Source organism: Vulpes lagopus, chromosome 14 (genome assembly GCF_018345385.1).
Source record: "Vulpes lagopus strain Blue_001 chromosome 14, ASM1834538v1, whole genome shotgun sequence".
In the NCBI taxonomy this organism is placed as follows: Eukaryota; Metazoa; Chordata; class Mammalia; order Carnivora; family Canidae; genus Vulpes; species Vulpes lagopus.
Window position 1 is genome coordinate 9,454,963 of NC_054837.1, and position 24,364 is coordinate 9,479,326.

At 43.5% G+C, this 24,364-nt stretch overlaps 1 protein-coding gene across 2 annotated transcripts in view; it reads left to right on the plus strand.

The window, feature by feature from the left end:
* Positions 1–24,364, plus strand: part of PI4KA (phosphatidylinositol 4-kinase alpha) — a 119,347-nt gene that overhangs the window by 24,441 nt on the left and 70,542 nt on the right. For both annotated transcript variants that reach the window (XM_041728420.1, XM_041728421.1), the window contains exons 3-18: positions 507–600; positions 2,993–3,081; positions 5,264–5,336; positions 5,997–6,256; positions 6,985–7,051; positions 9,903–10,051; positions 12,268–12,333; positions 12,906–13,002; positions 14,642–14,833; positions 15,331–15,431; positions 16,068–16,197; positions 17,620–17,752; positions 19,426–19,521; positions 19,899–20,082; positions 20,573–20,676; positions 22,828–22,996. In XM_041728420.1, the coding sequence (XP_041584354.1) occupies positions 507–600; positions 2,993–3,081; positions 5,264–5,336; positions 5,997–6,256; positions 6,985–7,051; positions 9,903–10,051; positions 12,268–12,333; positions 12,906–13,002; positions 14,642–14,833; positions 15,331–15,431; positions 16,068–16,197; positions 17,620–17,752; positions 19,426–19,521; positions 19,899–20,082; positions 20,573–20,676; positions 22,828–22,996 (2,004 nt within the window). The remainder of the gene's footprint in view (positions 1–506; positions 601–2,992; positions 3,082–5,263; positions 5,337–5,996; positions 6,257–6,984; positions 7,052–9,902; positions 10,052–12,267; positions 12,334–12,905; positions 13,003–14,641; positions 14,834–15,330; positions 15,432–16,067; positions 16,198–17,619; positions 17,753–19,425; positions 19,522–19,898; positions 20,083–20,572; positions 20,677–22,827; positions 22,997–24,364) is intronic.

Below are 24,364 nucleotides of genomic sequence, written 5' to 3' on the forward strand. Positions count from 1 at the left end.
AAATTTATTTATTCATAGAGACACAGAATGAGAGAGAGGCAGAGACACAGGCAGAGGGAGAAGCAGGCTCCATGCAGGAAGCCCGATGTGGAACTCGATCCCGGGTCCCCGGGATCACACCCTGGACTGAAGGCGGCGCTAAACCGCTGAGCCACCAGGGCTGCCCTACTGAAGGCAGTTTTAAGAGTGTGTGCACATGTACCTTCTTCTGGAGAGGCCATCATAGGGGCCGAGTCCCCAGAGGAGGCCAGAGCCAGGTTGAACATTTAGCCAGCAGCAGAAGGGTGGGTTTTAGCCCTTGCTTAGCACCTTTGCTGCAGGCTGATGGGATAACCTCTGGGTGCCACATGCTGCTGCCACATGGAAACAGGAATGGTGCTATGTCATGCGAGCATCCATCTGTGAGATGATTAGGATGTGTATGCTTTACTTTGGGCTTAGTACTAAAAAGCTACTAGCCACACGTTGTATTGAACATAATTTTTTTGTTTTGTTTTGTTTTTAAGCACAAAGATTCTGTGGTTCCTTACCTTCTTCGACTGCTTAAAGGTCTTCCAAAAGTGTATTGGGTAGAAGAAAGCACAGCTCGGAAAGGCAGAGGTAATTTTGTACGTTTTCCCTGAATTCAGGGAAGAGCATGCATGCGCAGTCTGTAGGATCAAGTGTTTAATCATATTAATGTGTCAGTACAATGTTTTGAGTTTGTTCCACCCTTGGCTTTGAGATAGCTGTCTGCCTGTGGTAGCGTGGGCTGTGCTTACTCATTGTTGTCTAGAGCCTTTGGCTGAGGGGGGTATGAGGGCCAGGCTGAGAAAACTGACTTTGCATTGCACTTTGGGAGTGAGCAGGAACTTGGAGACCTTTAGGAACCTTTTCTCATGTCTTTTTGCCAGAATTGGGTCCCTTGCCCATCCCTGAGCCCTTAGATGAATAGGCTTACTCCTGGAGTGAATCCGGTTCTCCAAATTGTATTGCTGCTGCTGAAAAAGGAAGGGTTAGATGAATGTCCAAGACTTGAACACCATGTTCACTATAAATAGTTTATCATTTTGTTGCTGTTGTTGAGTTTTAATTAAATTTTGTACCTTTAAAAATGATATGTAAGTCCACTATGTGCCAGGCATTGTGCTAATAAGCACTTGTAAAACTAATGTTCTCATATATTGATTAACCCAAGACTCCAGTATCTGTTTGGAACTTATTTAGAGATCATTAGAGCTTTAGAGATCAGGACCCTGAAAACCAAAGTTTTCTTGTAATCTCCCTCTGTGAGGCCTGAGGCCCACTTTCAGACATAGCAGCAGGTTGGTGCCTATAGAGAAGGCCCTTGTCATTTTCATTGGTGGCACGACCCTAATTTGTTTAGTGGGCTCAGCTTGCTAAAGATGGGTTTTGCTGTTCTCATGCTGTTCTCTTGTCCTTTGGGTTTCATCATTTCTGGTAACCTACTGTGGCTAAAACTGGCAGACCCCAAATTATGCATGTATCCTGGAATTTAAAGGACTATAATTTTTTTATTGAAATGTAGCTGACACACAATATTATATTAGTTCCAGACATAACATAGCGATTGGAAGTTTATACACCTTACAAAATGATCATAACAATAAATCTAGCTACTGTCTGTCAGTCTGTCACCAATATTCCCTATGTTGTGCATTCTGTCCCTATGCCTTCTTTGTTTTAGAACTGGAAATTTGTACCTTTTAATCCCCTTTCCCTATTTTGCCCATCCTCCACCCTAAAGGACTACAGATGAAATAGAAAGCATTGCTAAAAAGTCAAACATTTCTGACCACCACTTAATTTGGGGAGAAGTAGAGTATCAGTAGATTGATTCTGTTTTCTTTTCTTTCAAAACAAGTATCACTTCTATGTACTGTGGACTCCTCATCGGGGTGAAAGTTTTAGCACTATTTGAAACATTGTTAGAGATAAATAAATTTCCACTTATCTGGTAACATGTCATTCTTTTATTTTTTTATTAAGGCAGTATGATTTATGCTTTTTAAACTCTAGAGGATTAGTTCTCAAAGTCCATCTAGGACCAGCAGCATCAGTGTCACCAGGCAACTTGTCAGAAATGCAGATTCTTGGTTCCCACATCAGAGCTTCTGAATTAGAACTCTAGGGCTAGGAAAAGCTGGCAGTCTGCATTTTAACAAGCCTCCAGGTGATTCTGATCACACTCAAGTTTATGAAGGACCTAGAGCTGCATTTTAAAATGATAGGTACAGATGTAAACATGTAACAATCTTCTGCCATGTACTATAAATAGATCATAAAACAGTGGATAGGTCTCTATTCTTGGTTAAATATTCAACATTCAAAATTGATTAAATATTCAATAGCGATGGGACTTACACAGATTCTGACATTTTTAAAGTGCACACCATAGAAGCTTTGGTCTTTTAGGTTCAGTGATCCCTTTCCAACCTTGAAGCTATGCTCCTGAGAACCTCCCTATGAGGAGATTGGTAGTGGAAGGGCTTAAAAACCTATTAGGAATAGAGCAGCAAATCTTTGGAAGTTCTTATTAGGGTTTTCTCCGTTTGTCAAAATAAAGCAAAAAAGAAATATAAATATTTAATTTAAAGTAGTAATTGGTATTTGACAGTTAGCCTCCATGTACCATCTCTTCTACTGTATTAAGATTGGCTTCTCACCCAGGGTAGAAATTTAGATCAGGAATAAAAAAATAGAGTCTGTCATGTGGGGAGAGACTATAATCTCAAACTATAAATTGGCTCAGAAACATTTAAGTTTATTGAACCAAAACATTTTATTAAAAGAAAAGTTAGGTGTATTTCTTAGGAAACCTGTTGGGCCCATATCTCTTCTTTGGAGGTTTGCTTCATTTATAACAGCCATCCCTGTAGACTGGTCCCTTGGCAGGCCCTGTGAGAGAGGGGACTTAGTGAATCAGGTGGCCCAGAGGTGTGGCCCTGTGTCTCAGTGGTAATGATCTGACTTGTGTCTGTGTGCCTTCCAGCCACCCTTCCAGTTGCAGAGAGCTTCAGCTTCTGCTTGGTCACTTTGCTGTCTGATGTGGCTTATAGGGACCCCTCACTTAGGGATGAGGTAAGTGTGTGGTGAACTGGAGTGCATTTCTCTGCAATCAAAAAGAGTCCCAAAGTAACGAAAAGAGTAAACAAATTTTGAAGTGATTGGGTTGTTTTGGTTGATTTTTTTTTTTTGTACAAACATACCTAAGAAATGTTCAGTACTTACTTATAGTACTTTCCAGGTTATCCAGTAACCTCTTGACTCTTGTCTCATCCAGCTTTCCCCATAGCCCTGTGAGGTAAGCAGCAAAAAGCAGATGCAGCTCACTTACCTGACTCTCCATTGGGGATTTTTTTTTTTAAGATTTTATTTATTTATTAATGAGAGATACAGAGAGAGAGGCAGAGACACAGGCAGAGAGAGGCAGAGAGAGAGAAGCAGGCTCCATGCAGGGAGCCTGACATGGGACTCGATCCTGGTTCTCCAGGATCATGCCCTGGGTGGAAGGCAGGCACCAGACTGCTGAGCCACCCAGGCATCACTCCACTGGGGATTGAAGTCATTCATAGAAGGGAATTAAGTAGGTTGAAAGGTAGTTGAAATTACACCCAGATTTTAAGTGCCCAGATTTTTTTAGTTTTAGTTTATTTTGTTGAAATGTTACGTAAATGCTTCTGTACTCTTTTCCTCTTTAAACAAAGAATACAGTCATAACCTCAACTTTTTCTTAATCACATGTTTTATTTTGAAAATCAGTTTGTATATGCCGCTATCCTCAGGTCCTGCCAAGGAAGGCATGGTTGCCTGTCTATATGTTAAACATTCCCAGCTAGCTGTGCTTTTTGAATTCTTGTATCTGTTTTTTAATTTTTAAAATCTCTCTCCTTAACCAAACTATAAATTCTGCTGTCAGTATTTCTGCCATTAACAATCTTTTCCATCCTTCTTTCTTAGTTTCTTTATTTGAAGGTTGGCCAAAGAGATAACTAGATATATTAGAATTGTATATCATTATTTCAGAAGTTAGCAGGCTATAAGTTAAGGGCTCTTCTATAAAATTTATCAAAACGTCAGTACTAAAGATGATGGCCTAACTTTAATACACAATGGAGAAAGTCTCGCTTTTCAAGTCTTCATATGTTATTCAGCATCATTTAACATTAGCAAAATGTCAGAAATTTGCCTTGATTAGGAAGATGTCATAGGAGGCCAGTTTTATTCTCTTCTCTTTGCCTGGGGTTTCCAAGACTGGTAGTGAGGGAAAATAAGGTAGATGTAGTCTAGTTGATCTTCATCAAAGCATTAGACAAACACCCCTCGTGACATCCTGGATCTAGAATATGGGCCGAGGACCAAAATAATTTAGAAATTTTGTGGAGCTGCTTGAAGGACCACCCCAGAGGGTGACAGGCGTGCCAGCCCAGCAGAAGCCTCCCTTAGTCTATCCCCCTACCATTGAAGCAAAAGGAGCCAGGGCCATAAATGAAGATTCAGAAAGCAAGTTGGTTTTGTTTTTAGATGACACAACACTGGGAATCAGAGGCCAGTATGATGAACTAAAGTTAAGCCCCTGAGCTTTGGTAGGCAAAAGCTACCTGTCAATGACAGGCAAAAAATACCAGCAGCATCAGTAGAGGCATAAAAAAGATTCAAGTATTTTTTGTATTGGTAAGCTCATTGAGCCAGCAGAGTGAAGTGGCTGCTGATAAGCTGATGTCATGTACATGGAAGTCTAGAATCTGTTTTGAGTGTGGTGATTACTTAGGATGGTTTCCAACATCCCTGGAACATTAATGTATTTTCCTGAGCCGCACAATTCGAGACTGTTTATGAAACATGGGACTACTGTGAAATCAGAAGCAGGCACTCAGCGTCATAAAGGACGTGTAAACCTAAGGAATAGATTAAAACAACTGGGGATATTTGCCATGAAAAGAGCTTTGGGGGCCTAATACCCGTTTCTAGAATATGGAGAAAGGAGTGGCTCCAAGAGCCAGGGGTCACAAGCTCCAGAGGTCAATATTGGCCAGAGTTAGGAGGCACTCTGGACCAACCCAGGAGGGCTGGTTTCTGTCCCTGGAAGTTCAGCCAATTGGCCATTTGGCACAGCTGTCAAGCTATCATTTGAGGACTTACGTATCAGATGTGGGTTTGGACAAGATAATGTCTAAAGCTCCTTCTAATTCTGAATGAATTTCGTGATACTTCTCTGATTTTGTTTATAAGTTTATCTTTTCTGTTTCCTTGGCTATTACAGATTTTAGAAGCACTTTTGCAGGTTTTGCATGTCCTTTTGGGAATGTGCCAGGCCTTGGAGATTCAAGAAAAAGGTACAATTATAGATCTAAGGCTTTTTTTCCCTCCTTAATGGCTTTGTGAATACTTTTTTCCCTTGCTTTTCCCAGACTTCTTTTTTGTGCTTCACTATTTGTGTACTGGATGGGTGAAACCTTCCTACATTAGTTTGCCTTCATTGCGTGTTAGTTAAGCAGCCACAAGGGGGTCATGACCACAGGACAGCTCTGCCTACTACCTGAATGCCAGATGACCTACTACCACATGACCACAGGACAGCTCTGCCTACTACCTGAATGCCAGATGACCTCACCCTTTCTGGGCCTCAGTTTCTTTACCTATAATATGCTTGACTGCTCTAGTGTACAGCTACCAACTTAATCCCAGGAGGAAGAATTATATTGTTTAAGTATAGTAGAGTTGCCTGATAACAGGATTTTCCTGTGTTACTGATTTGGGTATACTATGCATAGATTGAGACCTCCCAAAGAGAACAGCTGTGTACAACAGGGATGTAGTCCAAAGTTGTGGTTCATGTCAGCCCTTGGGGCTGACCTATTGATGTGACTTGTTCTGACCCCTCATATTTGCTAGGGGGTAGGTTATGAGATGTCAACCAGTATTACAAGCTGGTGCATCACAGCTCTCTCTCAGGGAACGTTCTGGTATCGGAACATTTTTACTTTGTCTTCTAGAATACCTTTGCAAATACGCGATCCCGTGCCTGATAGGAATCTCACGAGCGTTTGGCCGTTACAGCAACACAGAAGAGTCTCTCCTTTCAAAACTGTTCCCCAAAGTCCCTCCTCATTCCCTCCGAGTCCCTGAGGAGCTTGAAGGTGTACGGAGGCGATCCTTCAATGATTTCCGCTCCATCCTCCCCAGCAATCTGCTGACGGTGTGTCAGGAGGGCACCCTGAAGAGGAAGACCAGCAGCGTGTCTAGCATCTCTCAGGTGGGGTTTCAAGCCTGGGCCACAGGCAGAGAGGTCAGGTCTTGTTAAGTGTTCACTCAAAGAAAATCCCACTGGTGTCCTGTTCAAGGAAACTCACGAAACAGAAAAGGTTCTCACTGAAATTCTCTGTAATACAAAGGCTGGCTTTGGCATTTTGAGATTTATAAGTGATTTCATCTCCTAGTCTGAAGTATTTATTTTGTAGCAGTTGGGTGCAAAGCTCTATTCTGAGTGGGAGATAGTTGATGCCCTTAAGTATAAGTTGACTCATTGAGACAAGCTAAAGACACCAAATGCTAAGAATAATTCACCTCAGTAATGAAGCGTAAAATATATAGCTTAGACATGAAGAATTTAGGGATATGGTATACACTAGAGAACACTTAGCTAAGGTGGGCTTCAGGGAGGAGGTAAGGCACAAACCAGGACTAGAGGTACACACGTTGGGCTGACAGAGAGAATCTTGTCTTTTTTTCTTTTTTTAAAAGATTTTATTTATTTGTTCATGAGAGACACAGAGAAAGAGAGAGAGGCAGAGACACAGGCAGAGGGAGAAGCAGGCTCCATGCAAGGAGCCCGACATGGGACTCGATTCTAGGTCCCCAGGATCATGCCCTGGGCTGAAGGTGGCGCTGAGCTACCGGGGCTGCCTGAGAATCTTGTCTAAGGCAAAACTGACTGAAGTTTAACTGGCCTTTTCTAATCTGTAAGGTGGTTTTGTGTTTCAGGTCAGCCCTGAACGTGGAATGCCCCCTCCCAGTTCCCCTGGAGGATCTGCTTTTCACTACTTTGAAGGTGGGCTTCACCTTTCTGACAGGAATATTGACCTGGTACTTGGAGAGCAGGTGTTTTACATCACTGTGACTTCTTGTTTTGTAAAAAAAAAAAAAATTAAAAAAAAACTATTAATAACACTCTTGTCATGCATTTAGAGAGACAAGCTTTTAGAAAGCTTTTATTTATTTATTTATAGAAAGCATTTATTTTCTATTTCTGTTTAAACTTCTTAAAATTTAATTTTAAAATATTTCAAATGTGGAGAAAAGTACAGAAAATAATATACAGATCCTCATGTACCTATTATCAGGATTTTAATGAATTAACCTATGAAAGCACTGGTTTTCAGTGTAAGTAATAATGGTGGGCTGGCTCTTTTTTGTCTTAAAGTCATTAGGTATTTAAATAATTTTTTTTTAGATTTTTATTTATTTATTCATGAGAGACAGAGAAAGAGGCAGAGACACAGGCAGAGGGAGAAGTAGGCTTCCCACGGTGTGCCTGTTGTGGGACTGAGCAAAAGGCAGACACTTAACCACTGATCCACCCAGGTGTCCCATAAATAATATTTTTTAAAAACATAATAATGATATGAGTAGTACTCTTTTTTTTTTTAAAGATTTTATTTATTCATGAGAGACACAGAAAGAGGCAGGGACACAGGCAGAGGGAGAAACAGGCTCCTTACGGGGAGCCTGATGTGGGACTTTATACTGGGACCCCAGGATCATGACCTGAGCCAAAGGCAGATGCTCAACCACTGAGCCACCCATGTGCCTTTGTAAGAATGTTTTTAAAGAGTTATTTCTTAAAAGCACAAATCATTTCTACCTTAAAAACTTTAAATGACTCCTTCCCTGTATGAATCCCAAATCTTAGATCCTTGACTCTGCCGTTCTTGTCTTCTGCCTGTATCTCTGCCCCCCATGCTGACTCTGCCACACAGGGCTTAATTCCTATTTCATAGCATCTATCTGGGAGATGCCCTCTAACCACAAACCTATCTTCTTTTTAATTTTTATTATTTAAAAAAATAAATTTGTATATATTTTAGGTATACAACACAAAGATTTGATATATGTATATGTATGTATGTGGTGGTGGTGAAATGATGACTCCAATCACATCCTTTTCCTTATGGTTACTTTTTTTTTTTTTTTTAATGCATGGATAGCACCTGAAATGTACCCTTTTAGCAACTTTCCAGTATTTGATGCCATATTATTAACTATCGTCATTATGCTATACATTAGATCTCTAGACTTATTCATCTTACTTAACTACAACTTTATACCCTTTGACCAACATCTGCCCATTTCCCCCATCTCCTTGCTCTCTGGTGACAATTGCTCACCTCTCTGGTCCCACGTATTCGACTTTTTTAAGTGTCCACATACAAGTGAGATCATGGACTTTATTTTTTGTCCATGTCTGGCTTATTTCACTTACCACAATGTCCTCTAGGTTCATCCATGTTATAACAAATAGCAAAATCTCCTTTCGTAAGGCAAATATTTCATTATGTGTGTATGTATGTATCTAGCACTTATGAATAGGAAAAAATAAATACGTGCAGCCTGGGTGGCTCAGCGGTTTAGCACCACCTTCGGCCCAGGGCCTGATCCTGGAGACCTGGGATCGAGTCCCACGTCGGGCTCCCTGTATGGAGCCTGCTTCTCCCTCTGCCTGTGTCTCTGCCTCTCTCTCTCTCTCTGTCTCTCATGAATAAATAAATAAAATCTTTAAAAAAAAAGAATAGATAAATACATTTATTTGTGTAAGTATGTATATTTACACACATTTGACACATACACACGCTCCTTACCTTCTTCCCTACCTACTTGCTTTAAACCAGCTTTGTTCTCACTCTTTCCTCATTCATTCCTTCCTTCAGTGGTCATTTATGATGTTGACCTCCAGTGTCTCAACTGCTCTCAATATTATTGACTATTCTCTGTTGTATGTTGCCTATTTGTTCTCATGGGATCCATTTCCCTTTAGTTAGGTCAACAGAGCATCACTAGCATCATAGAACTGCACACAGCTTTGACACAATCAAGACTAAATTCAATTCTCTGCTTTTTCTGTGCCGCAGGGCTTCAGAAAGTAATAAAATTCTTTTTTTTTTTTTAAGATTTTTATTTATTTATTCACGAGAGACACACACAGAGAGAGAGAGAGAGAGAGAGAGAGAGAGGCAGAGACACAGGCAGAGGCAGAAGTAGGCTCCATGCAGGGAGCCTGACGTGGGACTTGATCCTGGGTCTCCAGGATCACGCCCTGGGCTGCAGGCGGTGCTAAACCGCTGAGCCACCGGGGCTGCCCTATTATTTGTTTTTTAATGGATTGTTAATTATCACTATTTAATAGAGAAATATTACAAACTTATTTTCTAGTCATAGTCTCCTATCATAGATTTCTAATAATGGATTTTCAAGTAATTATAGGCTTTTGGGGCTCATATTTATTCAGAAGTGTTGGGTGATTGACTTTATTTTTGTTCTGATTTTGAAACATCTAATAATGTGCATTTTCTGTTTTGGTGGGAAAATATCTTGGAATCCTGTGGACCTGAAACTTTTACATCTGTCCACCTTTAAAATTATGTAATACTTTTTTTTCTTCCCACATTGTTAGACTGTGTTGAAGATACTAGGACATGATTATATCTGAACTTTGATGTGAAATGCTCCCATGAGAGGCATCACTCTCCAAGGATTTGAAATCCAGCCTTGTTCGTTAAAAAACATAGAATTGGAGTATAAACAAAGCAAAATCTATGCCTTTGTTAGTTATTGAGGGAATCAGCTTGAGGAAGTATCCTGGTCGTGTATGACTGTAGCTGACTTTCTGGTTTTTTCCCTGCCAGTCTCTTACTTACCTGATGGGAGTGCCCTGGAGCCCGATTACTACTTCTCCACCATAAGTTCCAGCTTCTCAGTTTCTCCTCTTTTCAATGGCATCACCTATAAGGAGTTCAATATTCCACTAGAAATGCTCCGAGAACTCTTAAACTTGGTAAGGAAAGCATTGGTGGCTAAATAAGCCCTGTGTTACTTCAATCAGTAAAATTGATATTGGTATAAACATTTTTTTTTTTTTTTAAGAGAGTGGTGAGTGGTTGGGGAGGATCAGAGGGAGAGAGGGCACCTTTTTATATTTATTTATTTATTTATTTATTTATTTATTTATTTATTTTTGAGGGCATCTTTTTAAAGATTTATTTATTTTAAAGAGGGAGAGTGAGAGACAGAGTAAATCAGCACAAGTGGGAGGGGCAGAGGGAGAAGGAGAAGGAATCTCAAGGGACTCTGCGCTAAGCATAGAGCCCAACATGGGGCTCAGTCTCACAAGCCTGAGATCGAGATCTGAGCCAAATCAAGAGTCAGATGCTTAACCAACTGAGCCACCCAGGCACCCAAACCTGGTTTTGGTTCTTTTTTTCCGAAAGAAAAACTAGAAGTTTTTTAGTATTTCAGAATATAACTTAGAACTCATAAATTTTCAATGGAAGAAGGAAAGAGAGTAACATTCTTGGAGTTGTTTGTTGCAATGTTTTTGTTGAATCCTTATAGCACTTGTGGGAGAGGCAGCCATTCATCCCCATTTTGGAGGTAGGGCAATCAGTGCCAAATACATCAAGAATCCATCAACAAAGAGTAGGCCTGGGGCTCAGCCCAGGGAATCTGACCCCAAGTCTAGTTCCTATTGCACCTGTCTTCTTCTCATGGGCTGATATTTTTAGATCAATACAAAAATAAATTTTTCATATTTGGGTACCGTGAGATGACCTCTGATGTGATGCCAGAGAAGACATTGGTGCCATTGTCCCAGTCCTGAAATAGATGGATCTTTGATCCAGGGACTCTGAAGGTGTTATGATTGAGGTGAATTCCTCTGAGACAGATTCAAGTGGATAGATTAAAGACATTATCAGGGATAGACTCTAAAAATAAGACTTTTTTGTTTGGAAAGAATGAGAGGGTCTCCCTCAGTGTAGAATGTGAATAGGAATCACTCAAAGAGGATGGCTTTGGGCTGAAGATGTATGAAGACATTAAAGCAGGTGTGCCTGGGTCGCTCAGTCAGTTGAAGTCTCAACCCTTGATCTCAGCTCGGGTCTTGATCTCAGGCTCGTGAGTTGAAGCCCCAACTTGGGGTCCATACTAGGCATGGAGCCTACTTTAAAAAAAAAAAGACATTAAAACATTGCCAATAATTGATTAGATTAGAGCCATGATGAATTACTAAATAGCCTACAATGTTTTTGAAGTTGCCCTCAAGGAGGAAAACTCTCCCTAAACTGCTCCTCCCTGTTAGTGTCCCAGACAGAACACTGGCCTGGGTGGCCTTCTCAGATGGTCAGGTGGCTCTTCCTCCTATCATGTCAGAAATCCCAATTGAAGGCTGCATGTTTCATACTCTTTGTAGAGACAGTTATTTTTTCCAGTATATTTTAACTTCTCAAGGTTAGCTTTTCTTCTAGGCAATTTTTCATTTCTTCTCCTGGCTTGTTGTTTATCATTGTATCATTGTCTATATGTTTTGAAAGTCAGTTTCTTTTTTCTTTCCTTTTTTTTTTTTTTTTTTTTTTTTTTATGAAAGTCAGTTTCTTAAAGTACTATAGTTAGGATGGCAGGCAGTTTTATCAGGAGGTTCTGCAATTGACAGAACAATTCATTCCTCTACTAAATGCTATTACAGAGAAAGGGTGGAAGTAGGTGCTTCTGTTAGAAATTTAGGATGTATGCTGCATTCTGAGTACTTAGGCAGGTTCTGAAGAGCTGGTGCACCAGGCCTGCAGAAGGAAGAGGAGTCATCAGGGTCGAGGACTGGCTGTGAAGGTGTCCTTGATGTCTGGGAGGAGGTTTGGGTAAATTGTCAGTGATGTCTGGAATCAGAACACTTTCGCATCCTTTCAATGGAAATCTAATGTCAGCAAGTTTGAGGGAGTTGGTTCCTTTCCAGTTTTTAGGTTATTCCAATCAAGGGTAGGAAAACAAATTCCAAGTGATGGCAGAATTAAGGACATTTTTTTGTGTTATAGTTTGATGTGGAGCCATAATAAGTATATTTTGTTGGCCTACCATTTCCATCGTGTTTTTCATCACATGAGGTTGTTTGTTATGTGTTTTTTATCTGTCAACACGATTTGTTCTTTATTAGAAGGAGCTTGCATTCCTGTCTCTTACTGTGTTCATCAGTGGCCTCATGAGATCTTGTTTCCCTCATAGGTGAAGAAGATTGTTGAGGAGCCTGTTCTCAAATCCTTGGATGCAGTCGTAGCCAGCGTGATAGAGGTACAGCCCTTTGGGGCACCATCCTATCAGCCTGATGTGAGCATGTGCATGGAGATAACAGGAAGAGTTTGTACATGGGGGCTGGAATGACAGGGTCATCAGTGAATTTTCAGCCTGGTCACCATAGTAACCACACAGCTGCCAGCTGAGAGCTTGTTCTGTGGTGGCTTTTTTAAATTGATCACCTCACAATGGTTTGATGGCTGCTTGGCTTGGCTGTCTTTCTCTTCCTCTGGTTCCTGTAAGACTTACTAAAGATGGCTGAGTTTTCTGTGAGAGGAAGGTGGTTCTTCCCATTAGAACAACACATGGAGAAACCAGTTTGGAAGATGCAGGTGGTGGCCCCCCACAGGCAACTCTGGACAGTCTAAGTGTTTTATTTTCTTTGCCTGATGCTTAAGAGACAGAGGAGAGTAATTCAGGTGTTCCAAGTGGGGAATCATGATAAATGGTCATTCCACTCTCTCTAACGCTCCATCAGGAATATAATACTCAGCAGGCCTCACCCTAGAAGCCAAAGGGAGGTCCAGAGAGTTTCCGTGGTGTGGTCACGTGCCTCTCCTCCCTCACAGGCCAACCCTAATGCTGATCTCTACTACACTACATTCAGCGACCCTCTGTATGTGGCCATGTTCAAGATGCTGCGTGACACTCTGTACTACATGAAAGGTAAGGATAGTTTGTGCCTGCTGTGACTGTGGTGATACTGGGTTCCAGGCCACTGCTGCAAGTCTGCTTCCTTTCTGCCGGGACCACTTAAAAACACGCAAGTAACATGGTCCCATTACTAAAATTTGGGGAGGAAAGCAAATAAGAAAAAAAAATCTGCCCATGATTCTGCACACCTAATACTATCAATGATGGCTCCTTTGGTGGGTTTATTTCCTTAGGAGCTTTTGTGACAGGGCTGTGTTATTTTGTCCAGATCACCCGATTGTGTATATAATTTAGCATTCTATTTTTTTTTAATTTAAAAAAACATTCTAAAAAAATAAAAATAAAAGAACATTCTGTTTTAGACATTTCAAAAAGTTTAAGAAAATAAGGCGCTGATCTTTTAACTCAGAAAATAGCTTACTAGTCTAGCACATGCACACACACAAATTTAGCCTTTCCTTCCATTTTCCCTTTTGTGCATTTTTAAAACATGTTTCGTGCATTATGTTACAGAATGTTCTCCATCAACATAAGTTTTGATGACAGTGTAGTGTTTTGTCAAGCAGATGTACTGAATCTAGTTAGCTGTTTTCCTAATTCGGCTCCAGGGGCTCCTGGGAATCTAAGTCTGGCTGGTGCCCCAGCAAGTGTTGGATTCACAAAGGAGGGTGGAAGGGACAGCCCTGCCCAGCCTGACCTTCAGGGGCCCCAGGCTTCTTTCCCTACCTGAGCCACATGTGGCTCTTCTGACTTGTGCCCCTCACAGGGATTCTCCTGATTTTTCCAGACCCCAAATATGAGAGTTTGAAGAAGCTACGGACTCTGGGTGCCCCATAGGTACAGCCCTGTAGCCAAGGAATTCTCTTCTTTAGGCTACAACCAGTTTTCCCTTTAGCTGGCAACCAACAACCTTTACATTAAAAAAAAAAAAAAAAGGGATCCCTGGGTGGTGCAGCGGTTTGGCGCCTGCCTTTGGCCTAGGGCGCGATCCTGGAGACCCGGGATCGAATCCCACGTCAGGCTCCCGGTGCATGGAGCCTGCTTCTCCCTCTGCCTGTATCTCTGCCTCTCTCTCTCTCTGTGTGTGACTATCATAAATAAATAAAAATTAAAAAAAAAATTAAAAAAAAAATCACTAAAGTATTTCTCCTTATTGGTTGGACCAGTTCCAGCAATGGTACATCCCAGTTTCTGTGCTTCATACATTCAGGTTTTAGTTTATGGACTGCTTAAAACACAGCATGGCTCTCACTTCCCTGGGAAATGGTTATTTCCCCTGAGTGTCCGGTGGCGTATGTGCTGACAGCCAGCATAACCTATCCAAATTCTTCCTGGTGGGCACTCTTTTTTTTTTGAGAGAGAGAGAATGCGTGTTTGAGTGGGGAGGGGAGGGGCAAAGGGGGAGAGAGAGAGTCTTAAGCAGGGGCTCAATCTCAGGACCCTGAGATCATGACCTGAGCCAAGATCAAGAGTCAGATGCTTACCCAGCTGAGCCACCCAGATGCTCCTGCAGCAGGCATATTAAAACCAAAGGAGCCAGCATCAGACCCAATCCTCTTGGGTTTCTGTTAGAGTGAAAGAAACCATAGAGCTGTTGCCTGACTTTTAGTGGTTTTCTTTCCACCTGTAATGCCTGCTGTCTTTCCTACAGACCTCCCAACCTCCTTTGTGAAGGAGATCCATGATTTTGTGCTGGAGCAGTTCAACACCAGCCAGGGGGAGCTTCAGAAGATTCTGCATGATGCAGACCGGATCCACAATGAGCTGAGCCCCCTCAAGCTGCGCTGTCAGGCAAATGCTGCCTGTGTGGACCTCATGGTTTGGGCTGTGAAGGACGAGCAGGGTGAGCATTAGGCCCTACTGTGCCCTAAGTGTCTGGTATCCTGTCCTGAGGTTGAGGAAACTGGACATGGGAGGAGGTTATAGTCCAAGCCACAGGGCCTGTGTGTTCTTTCCACTGCTTCTTGATGGTTCTTTAGGCACTTAGGTGGAAAAGTAGGAGCTCCATGCTGGAGGAAAAGGTGCTTGTCTAGGGTGAACAGCAGAATGGGAAGCATGTAGCAGACTGTGGATGAGAGGCTCAGGGCCAGGAGAGAGGAGAAAGCAGTCACACACTGCGTAGAATGGTATTTTCACAACAGCAGAAATGGAGAAGATAGGAAGTTTCAGTTAAGGATGCCTGCCTATAAATACTTTCTGGTATAACCAACCACCCATGATTAATAAAGCCTGCAAAAAGTAGGCCTCTGGGCATTTAATTTTATGATTAATTGGTGAACAATATTTTATAAATATTGGCCTTCACTAATTGTCCATACCCTCCTCTCATTTTGAATTTAGGTGCAGAGAATCTTTGTATCAAGCTCTCTGAGAAGCTGCAATCTAAGACATCCAGCAAAGTCATCATTGCTCATTTGCCCTTGCTTATCTGCTGTCTGCAGGTCAGTCCCACTGACACTGGCAAGGCTTTGAGCCCATCCACCAGGGCAGTCTTCTTGTTTTATCATTAGGCCCTGGTTGGCATGCCAGGGGCAATCTGACCGGTTGTCTTTAGGAACTTGAGCTAGAGCTTGTTGTGGACACAGTTCAACAATGAGTGGGGGGCTACTGCTGACAGTGAGCCAGGGATTTCTGTGATTTCCAGGTCCAGCTGAGTCCCCCTTTGTGGAGAGGCCTCCCTGTGTCTAGAGGCCATTCTCAAGGCCTCAGGCAAAAGTGCTGAGGACACTTGATATCTACAGTCTCTGATCTCAGAGACTCTTGCCAAGATACCAATCCCAGTAACCATATCTGCCCTTGTTCAAAAATCATGTTGTTTACCCTTTCTCCTCTAACTTTGCTTCCAAAAGAAATGGACATGCTTTAGCAATATATCTCCCAATAGGCTGAACAGAGTCTCTACCACCCTCCTTTCCTGTCTTTTTCTGCCCCATGAGCAAAGTAGCCCTGAGAGTTTTGACCTTGGAAGTTTCTGGTCACACTCATGTATCTGAAAGGTTGTGAGTCTTACTGCTGTAAGACAGCCTGCTCAGCTGACTACAACCCTTGTTATGTAACGGGTTGATGGTGTGTTGCAGGGTCTGGGCCGCCTGTGTGAGAGGTTCCCGGTGGTGGTACATTCGGTGACGCCATCTCTTCGGGACTTCCTGGTTGTCCCGTCCCCCGTGCTGGTGAAGCTTTATAAGTGCCACAGTCAGTACCATACAGGTAATGGATGGCTGTACCCAAGGCCACTTCTCCAGCTCCTAAATCCTATGTGCCCCTCAGGCTCCAAGAAAAGGACCACATGACCTTGTATGCGAGCCCACCATGGTTTTATGACTGAGAAGTTGTGGCTGGGCTGTGCACCTTGCCCTGTACTTGGGCTCATTCCTCCTTTATACCTTGCCTCATGGCTTTCTCTACATGACTGCCCTCTGGGCTCCAGTTCTTTCCTTTCTCCGCCTTCCCCTGGCATAAACTCCTGCCACCACTGAGGGGCCTTCTAGTCTCACTTTCTCTTTGTTTTTGGCTCCTGCTATCATGGAGACAATCTAAAGCATGAGTCTGACATATCCTGGACACTGGGCCAGGAGCTCTCCATGCTTGATCTCAGCTAGTCCCTATCCCTGCCTCATGAGTGTATTATGTTTCTGTGACAAGGACATGGGGATCCCTGGGTGGCGCAGCGGTTTGGCGCCTGCCTTTTGCCCAGGGCGCGATCCTGGAGACCCGGGATCGAATCCCACATCGGGCTCCAGGTGCATGGAGCCTGCTTCTCCCTCTGCCTATGTCTCTGCCTCTCTCTGTCTGTGACTATCATAAATAAATTAAAAAATTAAAAAAAATAAAAATAAAAAACAAATTATGACAAGGACATGGGCTCAGAGCAAATCTGGTCACCTGTAATCATTAACATTCATCCATACCTGTTTCCTGCTGCGACTCTAATGTTGTATTGCTCATTCAACTTGGTCAGTCCTGTGAAGGTGGGTGCTTATCCTCTCCTTTCAGATGAAGAAACCCAACCTCCAAGCAGGTGACTTTTCACTGGACCCTGGGATAAGGAGGGGTCTCTGTGACTCTAAAGCTCCTATTCTCACATTCACCACCGCCCCCCCTCCCCTTTACTGGTTTTGTGCACATTAGCTAGATAACCCTTAGGGACAGGACCACACCTCATCCTCAGGGCTGGGTACCTGTAGATGTTCATCAGGACTTTCAAACCATTTCTTAAGAAATTGCTATGTGGGATCCCTCGGTGGCGCAGCGGTTTGGCGCCTGCCTTTGGCCCAGGGCACGATCCTGGAGACCCACGTCGGGCTCCTGGTGCATGGAGCCTGCTTCTCCCTCTGCCTGTGTCTCTGCCTCTCTCTCTCTCTCTGTGTGACTATCATAAATAAATAAAAATTAAAAAAAAAAATAAATTGCTATGTTACCCATTTATCACTTTGCAAACTAAATATTCTTCCTTTTATTTAAACGTGTTTGTTTCATCCTTTCTGTTTTCTGAAATATTTGGTCAAATCATTTTAGAGGATTGTTTTATAAACTAAAAATCATCAGCATATTGTTTTGGTTTTGAATTATGGACATGGGGATAGGAAGTGACAGACTTAACCGGATACATGCTTGAATTTTTACATTTAGTTGCCGGCAATGATATAAAAATCAGTGTAACCAACGAGCATTCTGAGTCAACCCTGAATGTCATGTCGGGAAAGAAGAGCCAACCCTCCATGTATGAGCAGCTCCGAGACATTGCCATTGACAACATCTGCAGGTGGGAGACTGGCCAAGAGGGATGGGTGATCTAGGGAGGAAGGAAACAAGTTTCAGATAAAATCACTAAAAAATGAAAAATGTTTATAGCTTGTTTCTGGGGGCATCTGGGTGGCTCAGCAGGTTAAGGATCTACCTTTGGCTTAGGTCATGATCCCAGGGTTCTGGGATTGAGCCCCACATTGAGCTCCCTGCTCAATGGGGGAGTCTACTTCTCCCTCTGCCCTGCCTCCTGCTCATGCTCTTGTGCTCTCTATTTCCCTCTCTCAAATAAATAAATTTTATTTTTAAAAAATTGTTTTCTGATTATTGTAAACCTACACCTAATTTTAAAAGAGAGAGAATTACACATTTTTTTTTAAGATTTTTTTTTTTTTTTTATTCATTCATGAGAGACACACACACAGAGAGAGAGGCAGAGACACAGGCAGAGGGAAAAGCAGGCTCCATGCAGGGAGCCTGACACGGGACTCGATCCCGGGTCTCCAGGATCAGGCCCTGAGCTAAAGGCGGCACTAAACCACTGAGCCACCCAGGCTGCCCTATTACACATTTTTAAATGATTTTTTAAAAAGATTTATCCATTTATTTCAGTGAGAGAGAGAGAGAAAGAGTGTGTGTGTGTGTGTGTGTATGTGTGTGGGTGTGTACAGGCGGAAGGGGCAAAGGAAGAAGGTGAGAGTCTCAATCAGACTCCATGCTCAGTGCGGAGCCTGACATGGGGCTCGTCGTGGGGCTTGATTTCGTGACCCCAAGATCACTACCGAAGCTGAAATCAAGAGTTAGATCCTTAAATGACTATGCCACCCAAGCACCCCACGTATTTTTTTTAATAAAGCTTCTTTTTCTTTTCCTGATCATAAACATAACAAAAAACAGAGAAAATTTATGGAATGTAAAATAGAAAGAAAAGAACTATCCACCAGCCTACCATCCAGAGTAACAACACATCGTCATATTTTCTCTTTTTTTTCCTTGTAATTTTTAGTATAAGAGGCCGGTTTTATATGATTGTGTGTCCTTGCTGCCCAGGCTCCTTCCTGCTATGTGGACTCTTGCTTTCCAAACTCAGAAACCAGACATTCTGGTTTATATGAAAATCTCTCCCTCTGAATTCTTAATCCGTACTCTCAGAAGCCCCATTGAGAGAATATAACAGTTCCTCTCTATCAGATGTACACTCTTCTCTGACTCTGGCCTGGGAGCCAAACAGATCCAGAGGGCAAGAGATGCCTTAAAAGATTTTGTGTCCTTAGGGGCTTTTAAAATTACTTTTTAAAATTAAAATGTTTTTCTCCATACTACTAAAACCTTAGTATATCATTTAATATTCCCCCAGCTGTCTTGGGACCGTCTATGTTGAATCAGTTACTGTGACTTTTGTTAAGGAATAGTTCTGGAAATTTTAAATTGAATCAGGGTGAGTTTAACATTCTGAAGGAAACGGTTCTGGTCAAATAATGAAGTTATTTCTGACTGTGATAGTTATCAAGTGGGCAAAATCTGCAATAATTCATTGAATTCATTCTGTGTAATGATTTTCATTTGGATTTGGGGGCGGGGGGGATGCTCGGAGTAGTTCTTTAAACTCTGCAGACTTGACAGACAAAAAGCAAACACAAAACACTCATCTGTTCTGATGCCCAATGCCATGTGGATTTCCTCCCGGCCCAGGTGCCTGAAAGCTGGCCTGACGGTGGACACGGTGATCGTGGAGGCCTTCCTGGCCAGCCTCTCCAACCGGCTCTACATCTCCCAGGAGAGTGACAAGTATGTCCCATCCCTGAGGGGCAGCCAGTTGTTCTCTGCAGGCCTGGGGGCGGGGGGGAGTGGGGGGCACCTGGTATCTCGAATGCCTGTGCTGCTTTCTTGCACGGTGTGGAGTTACGCATCAGGTCCCACAATTTAAGGTGAAACCCACCTTAGAATGTTGATCCTGGACCACTGTTGGGGAGCAGAGAAAGACCTGTGCTTACTGCCTAGAGCCAGGACTTCGTGTTTCTTCTGGTAGTTGAGGGTTCTAGACTGCCACTATCAGGGGACTGCTTCTTCAGAGCCGGTGGTAACCTCGAGGTCAGGGCTATAGCTTCTGGGTTTCGTTTCACAGAGGACTGTTCCCAGGATACTTCTGTTTCTCCCTCCAACAGGGACGCTCACTTGATTCCCGACCACACCATCCGAGCCTTGGGACACATTGCAGTGGCCCTGAGGGATACCCCCAAGGTCATGGAGCCAATTCTGCAGATCCTGCAACAGAAATTCTGCCAGCCTCCATCCCCTCTGGACGTGCTCATCATCGACCAGCTAGGCTGCCTGGTTATCACCGGAAACGTAAGGCGGACCTGCCATGAAAGCCACTACCCCCTGCATGCTTTGTTACTTGGACTCTCAGGAATGCAAAAATAGATTAAATTTACCCTGCAGATGAGTAAAATGCTCTCAACTGTCTTGATATCGGACAGGGAGATTTTTTCGGAGTAAAAGAGAATAGCGCGATAGCTCTATAAGAACTAGCAAAAGGAGGGTTTTTTTTGTTTTTGTTTTTGTTTTTTTTTTCAAAAGGAGGTTTAAACTCATTTTTTGGCCGATGTTCATAATATGTAATAGGATTTAAGTTGAAACCATTTCCCTTTTAGCTATTGCGGTTTGCTTAAAGCTTTAGGAATGGACGCCCTTGATGGTCTTTCAGGCCCTTATGGTCCATATGTGATTCCAGTAGCTTTCGCTCTGAGTGATGGTGGAGAGGCCTTTTCCGCGTTCCAAGGAGGGACTTTCATGGAAAAGTCATGCCATGGTAACCGTGTCCCTCACTCTCTTCCAGCAATACATTTATCAGGAAGTGTGGAATCTCTTCCAGCAGATCAGTGTGAAGGCCAGCTCTGTCGTGTACTCAGCCACTAAAGATTACAAGGATCATGGCTACAGGTAATTCTCTAGGTCTCATTGTCACTCTAGATCCTGATAGTTTTAACTCCTTTTAAAAATGTGAGGCTTGGGGATTTATGATTTAAATAAGCTTTTTTCCTACAAAAGCATTATGTGCTACAAATCAGCACACGCACAGACAGAAAATGAAGATCTCATGCCACTGCCACTGGGAACTGAGCATATCAGTGTCATTACTCCAGACCCCCACTGATTCAAGACAGGCTCAAAGTGTCCACCCAGCTGACCTGTTTTTTTATGCAATAGCACATCAGCCTTGCCGCTTCCTTCCATGTGCTGCCTTTAATGGCTGCCTAATGTACCATCATATAGCAGCCCGGAGAGTTTTCTAACCAGTGCCTAGCTTAGAGAATAGATAGTTTGCCAGTTTTCCTGCTAATTAGTGCTACATCGAACAACCTGATAGCTGTGTATCTGTGAGCATCTCTGATGCTTTCCTTATGATAGCTTCAGAGAAGTGAGATTTGGAGAGTCAAAGGGAATGGAACTTTCACATGCTCACATGTTTGATATTTGTGTAAAGTCTGGCCAGTTTTCCTGGCAGACTAAAATATGTTTCCTTGCCTACTCTTTGCCCTTACTGTGAATGCCTTCAGGACAGGGACATGTTTTTCCACGTAAGGAGTTTTATAGATGTGGAGTTCCGTAAGAGTTTGACAGATCAAGGGAAGAGGACAGAGGGGCGAGGCAGGGAGGAAGAGATGTTGCCCCTTTGTTGGCATTTCTGTTCTCTCCTCCTGACTTTTACATGCAGGGCTCACTCTGATTCTCCAAGTCACTTTAGTGGGTGGGAGTGTGGCTATGTGACCTTTGAAAATGCTCACTTTCTCTGTGCCTTCATTTCTTCATCCATCATCCATCAAATGAACATCTTATCTCCAGTTGTCTGGGTAATTGAGATCACATATATTGGAAAGCTCTTGATAAATGTAAGCTCTTGGCATTGTCATTTCTTTGCCTTCTTACTGCTTCCATTGTGAGCCCAGGCTACTAGAACACTCTGAGGACTGGTTTAGGGAGGCAGCCAGCTCACCTCCCCTTGGTCCATTCATCTGTCCATCCTGTTCTCTGTGAAGAAACTGACACACAGACCAGAATACCTCTTTCCCTCATTGCTTCCTTGTCCTGAAAGTGACTCCTGTACCTCCTTGACCCTCACACCTTCCCTTCCTTGTCTTTGCTCCTGCTGTTTTCCTTCTGACCCTTGCCTCTGTCTTGCTGCTATATGCAGTACTTGGCCTTCTCCATGCCTACTATTCTTCAACTTCTGACTCTACTTCACTCTTCCATAAAGCCTTTTCTGATACTGCCATCAGAAGTGATTTGTCTTCTTCCTCACCAGTCGAAGCTTTTATTGCCATTCATTTGCCCATAGTTACCTCTCAGGATTTCACATGTCTGTGTAAAGGCATGCCATTTGCTGGAATATTTCTGGGGGCCAGATGGTATGTTCATTGCTTCATGTGGAGTGTTTCATTCTTCCTACACCCTGTGAGGAGGGAATTATATTATTCTTGTTTTATTTAGGAGGAAACTGAGGCTGAAAGATGAGCTGCTTACCTGGGGTCATGCAGCATAGAAGTAGCAGGCTTTGTCTGTCCCCAGCACCTGCAGAAGCCTGGCCAGCCTTGCTGATTTGCTGTGTCTCACTGGGGGGAGCATTGTCAGCTTTGTATCCAAGGCTTACCTGGGGCCAGCACCATCCTGAGGCAGGTTGTCCCAGGGCTACTGAGTGCTTCCTAAGTGTCTAATGTGAGCTAATACTAACATCAGCCCCAAGGTAGAAGCAGTGTAGAGAAGAAGCTGATCATGAGAGCAAAGTTTTGTGGGTGGTAATAGTGAATTAAGGCTACCTATAATTTGAGAGGAAAGCAGACTCCAGCCAGGAATTTAGCTATGTAGTAGGCTTTCAACACTCAGAAGCATCCTAAGATCTTCACAAGTTCCATAGGTGTAGGTTCCCGGAACTGTTTAGGTCAGGAGAGGTTAAAACCATTTCCATAGCAGCTGAATGTTCTTTAGGGGCTTCCATCCCCCTCTGGAGGGCTCCTTTGTTCACAGGAGTTAGCCTGCCTCACCCCTGCAATGCAGGCCCTGTGTTATGGCAGCTGTCATTTCTCTACCCACCAGGCACTGCTCCCTAGCAGTGATCAACGCCCTGGCCAACATCGCAGCCAACATCCAGGATGAGCACCTCGTGGACGAGCTGCTCATGAACCTGCTGGAACTGTTTGTGCAGCTGGGGCTGGAGGGGAAGCGTGCCAGCGAGCGGGCGAGCGAGAAGGGGCCTGCCCTGAAGGTAGGAAGGGAGGAGGGCAGTCATCCTGGGGCATCTGGTAGAGCGCAAGAACAAAGGTTCCTTCTCAGGGGTGCTGTCAGGGGTTCGGAGAAGGTGGCTTTCTTGTAGGACCATGTCTGGCTTGAGCAGCTACCTCCCTGGGCCCAGGGTGGTAAGAGACAGCAGCCTCATGCAGATTCCCCCAGACCCTTCTCTTCCTTCTCTCGGCCATCATGAAGCCAGGGAGTGGAGGCTTTCATCAGAACACAGTGACAAAAAAAAAAAAAAAAAAAAAAAAAAAACACAGTGACAACATGAGAAGGGCCAGATCTGACCTAATCTGGGTCATCCAGGGAGACAGGCCCATGAGGACACACAAAATGACAGGTCTCAAGCCCCCAAAGAGACAAATTGGGGAGGTTGAGGCAGGTTAAGCCTCCTACCCCATCATTTCCCTTTGACATGTCATGTTGGTGCCAGTTTCTCCACCTTCATCCTCTTTTGTCTTTTCTTCCCACCTCCCCAGACATTACTATTTACTTACTATGTGCCTAGTCAGGAGTCAGCCCACCTTTTCTGTAAAGGGCCAGATTATACTTGTTTTAGGCTCTGTGGGTCATATTGTCTCTGTTGCAACTACTCAGTTCTGTCCTGCTAGCATAAAGCCAGTTAAAGAATGGGTAGCTATACTCCCATGAAATTTTATTTCGAAGAACAGGTGGTGGGTCAGATTTGGCCACGGGCCACAATTTCTTAACCCTTGTTCTAAGAGCTGGGATTAGAGAAGTGAATGGACAGACAAGGTGTGTCTGCTCCTACAGACAGCAAAAACAAACAAAAAACAGAGCAGTGTGGAGAGGAGCACTTTAGATCGGGCTGTGTGAAGGCTTAAGGAGCTAAGTAGGAAACTAAGTGTAAAGGAGCCCTCTGTGTGAAAATCTTGGCTAAGGAGGAGTAGCTGGTGTGAAAAGGGGTTCTAGGAGTCTTGGCTCTAATTCATCTTTGCTCTGATGGACCCCTCAACAGTGATCTGGGCAATTTGTAAAATCCCCCAGACTAGTGCACAGCAGGATCATCCTGATACACAATAGAGAGGCACCTTGAGGCATCTGTCATGTCCAGTGAGGCCTTTGGCATGAGAGAGGGCTGCTCAGAGAACCCAGGAGGCACTTGGCACCCAAGAAAGCAGAAACTGTGGTGTGTCTGTTCTCCTTTCCTCCCCTGGAAATTGTACCTCCAGGCCCAGAAGGATACCTCCTGGACCCAAGGGCTGCTCCCCTCTGCCGGCTTTTCCTACGAGTTTAGTCTCAAGACTCAGGATGTAATGTTTCATTCATGGGCTGGGGGTAGGGGTTGTGCCCCAGACATTGCAGGTCCTTTTTCTGCCCT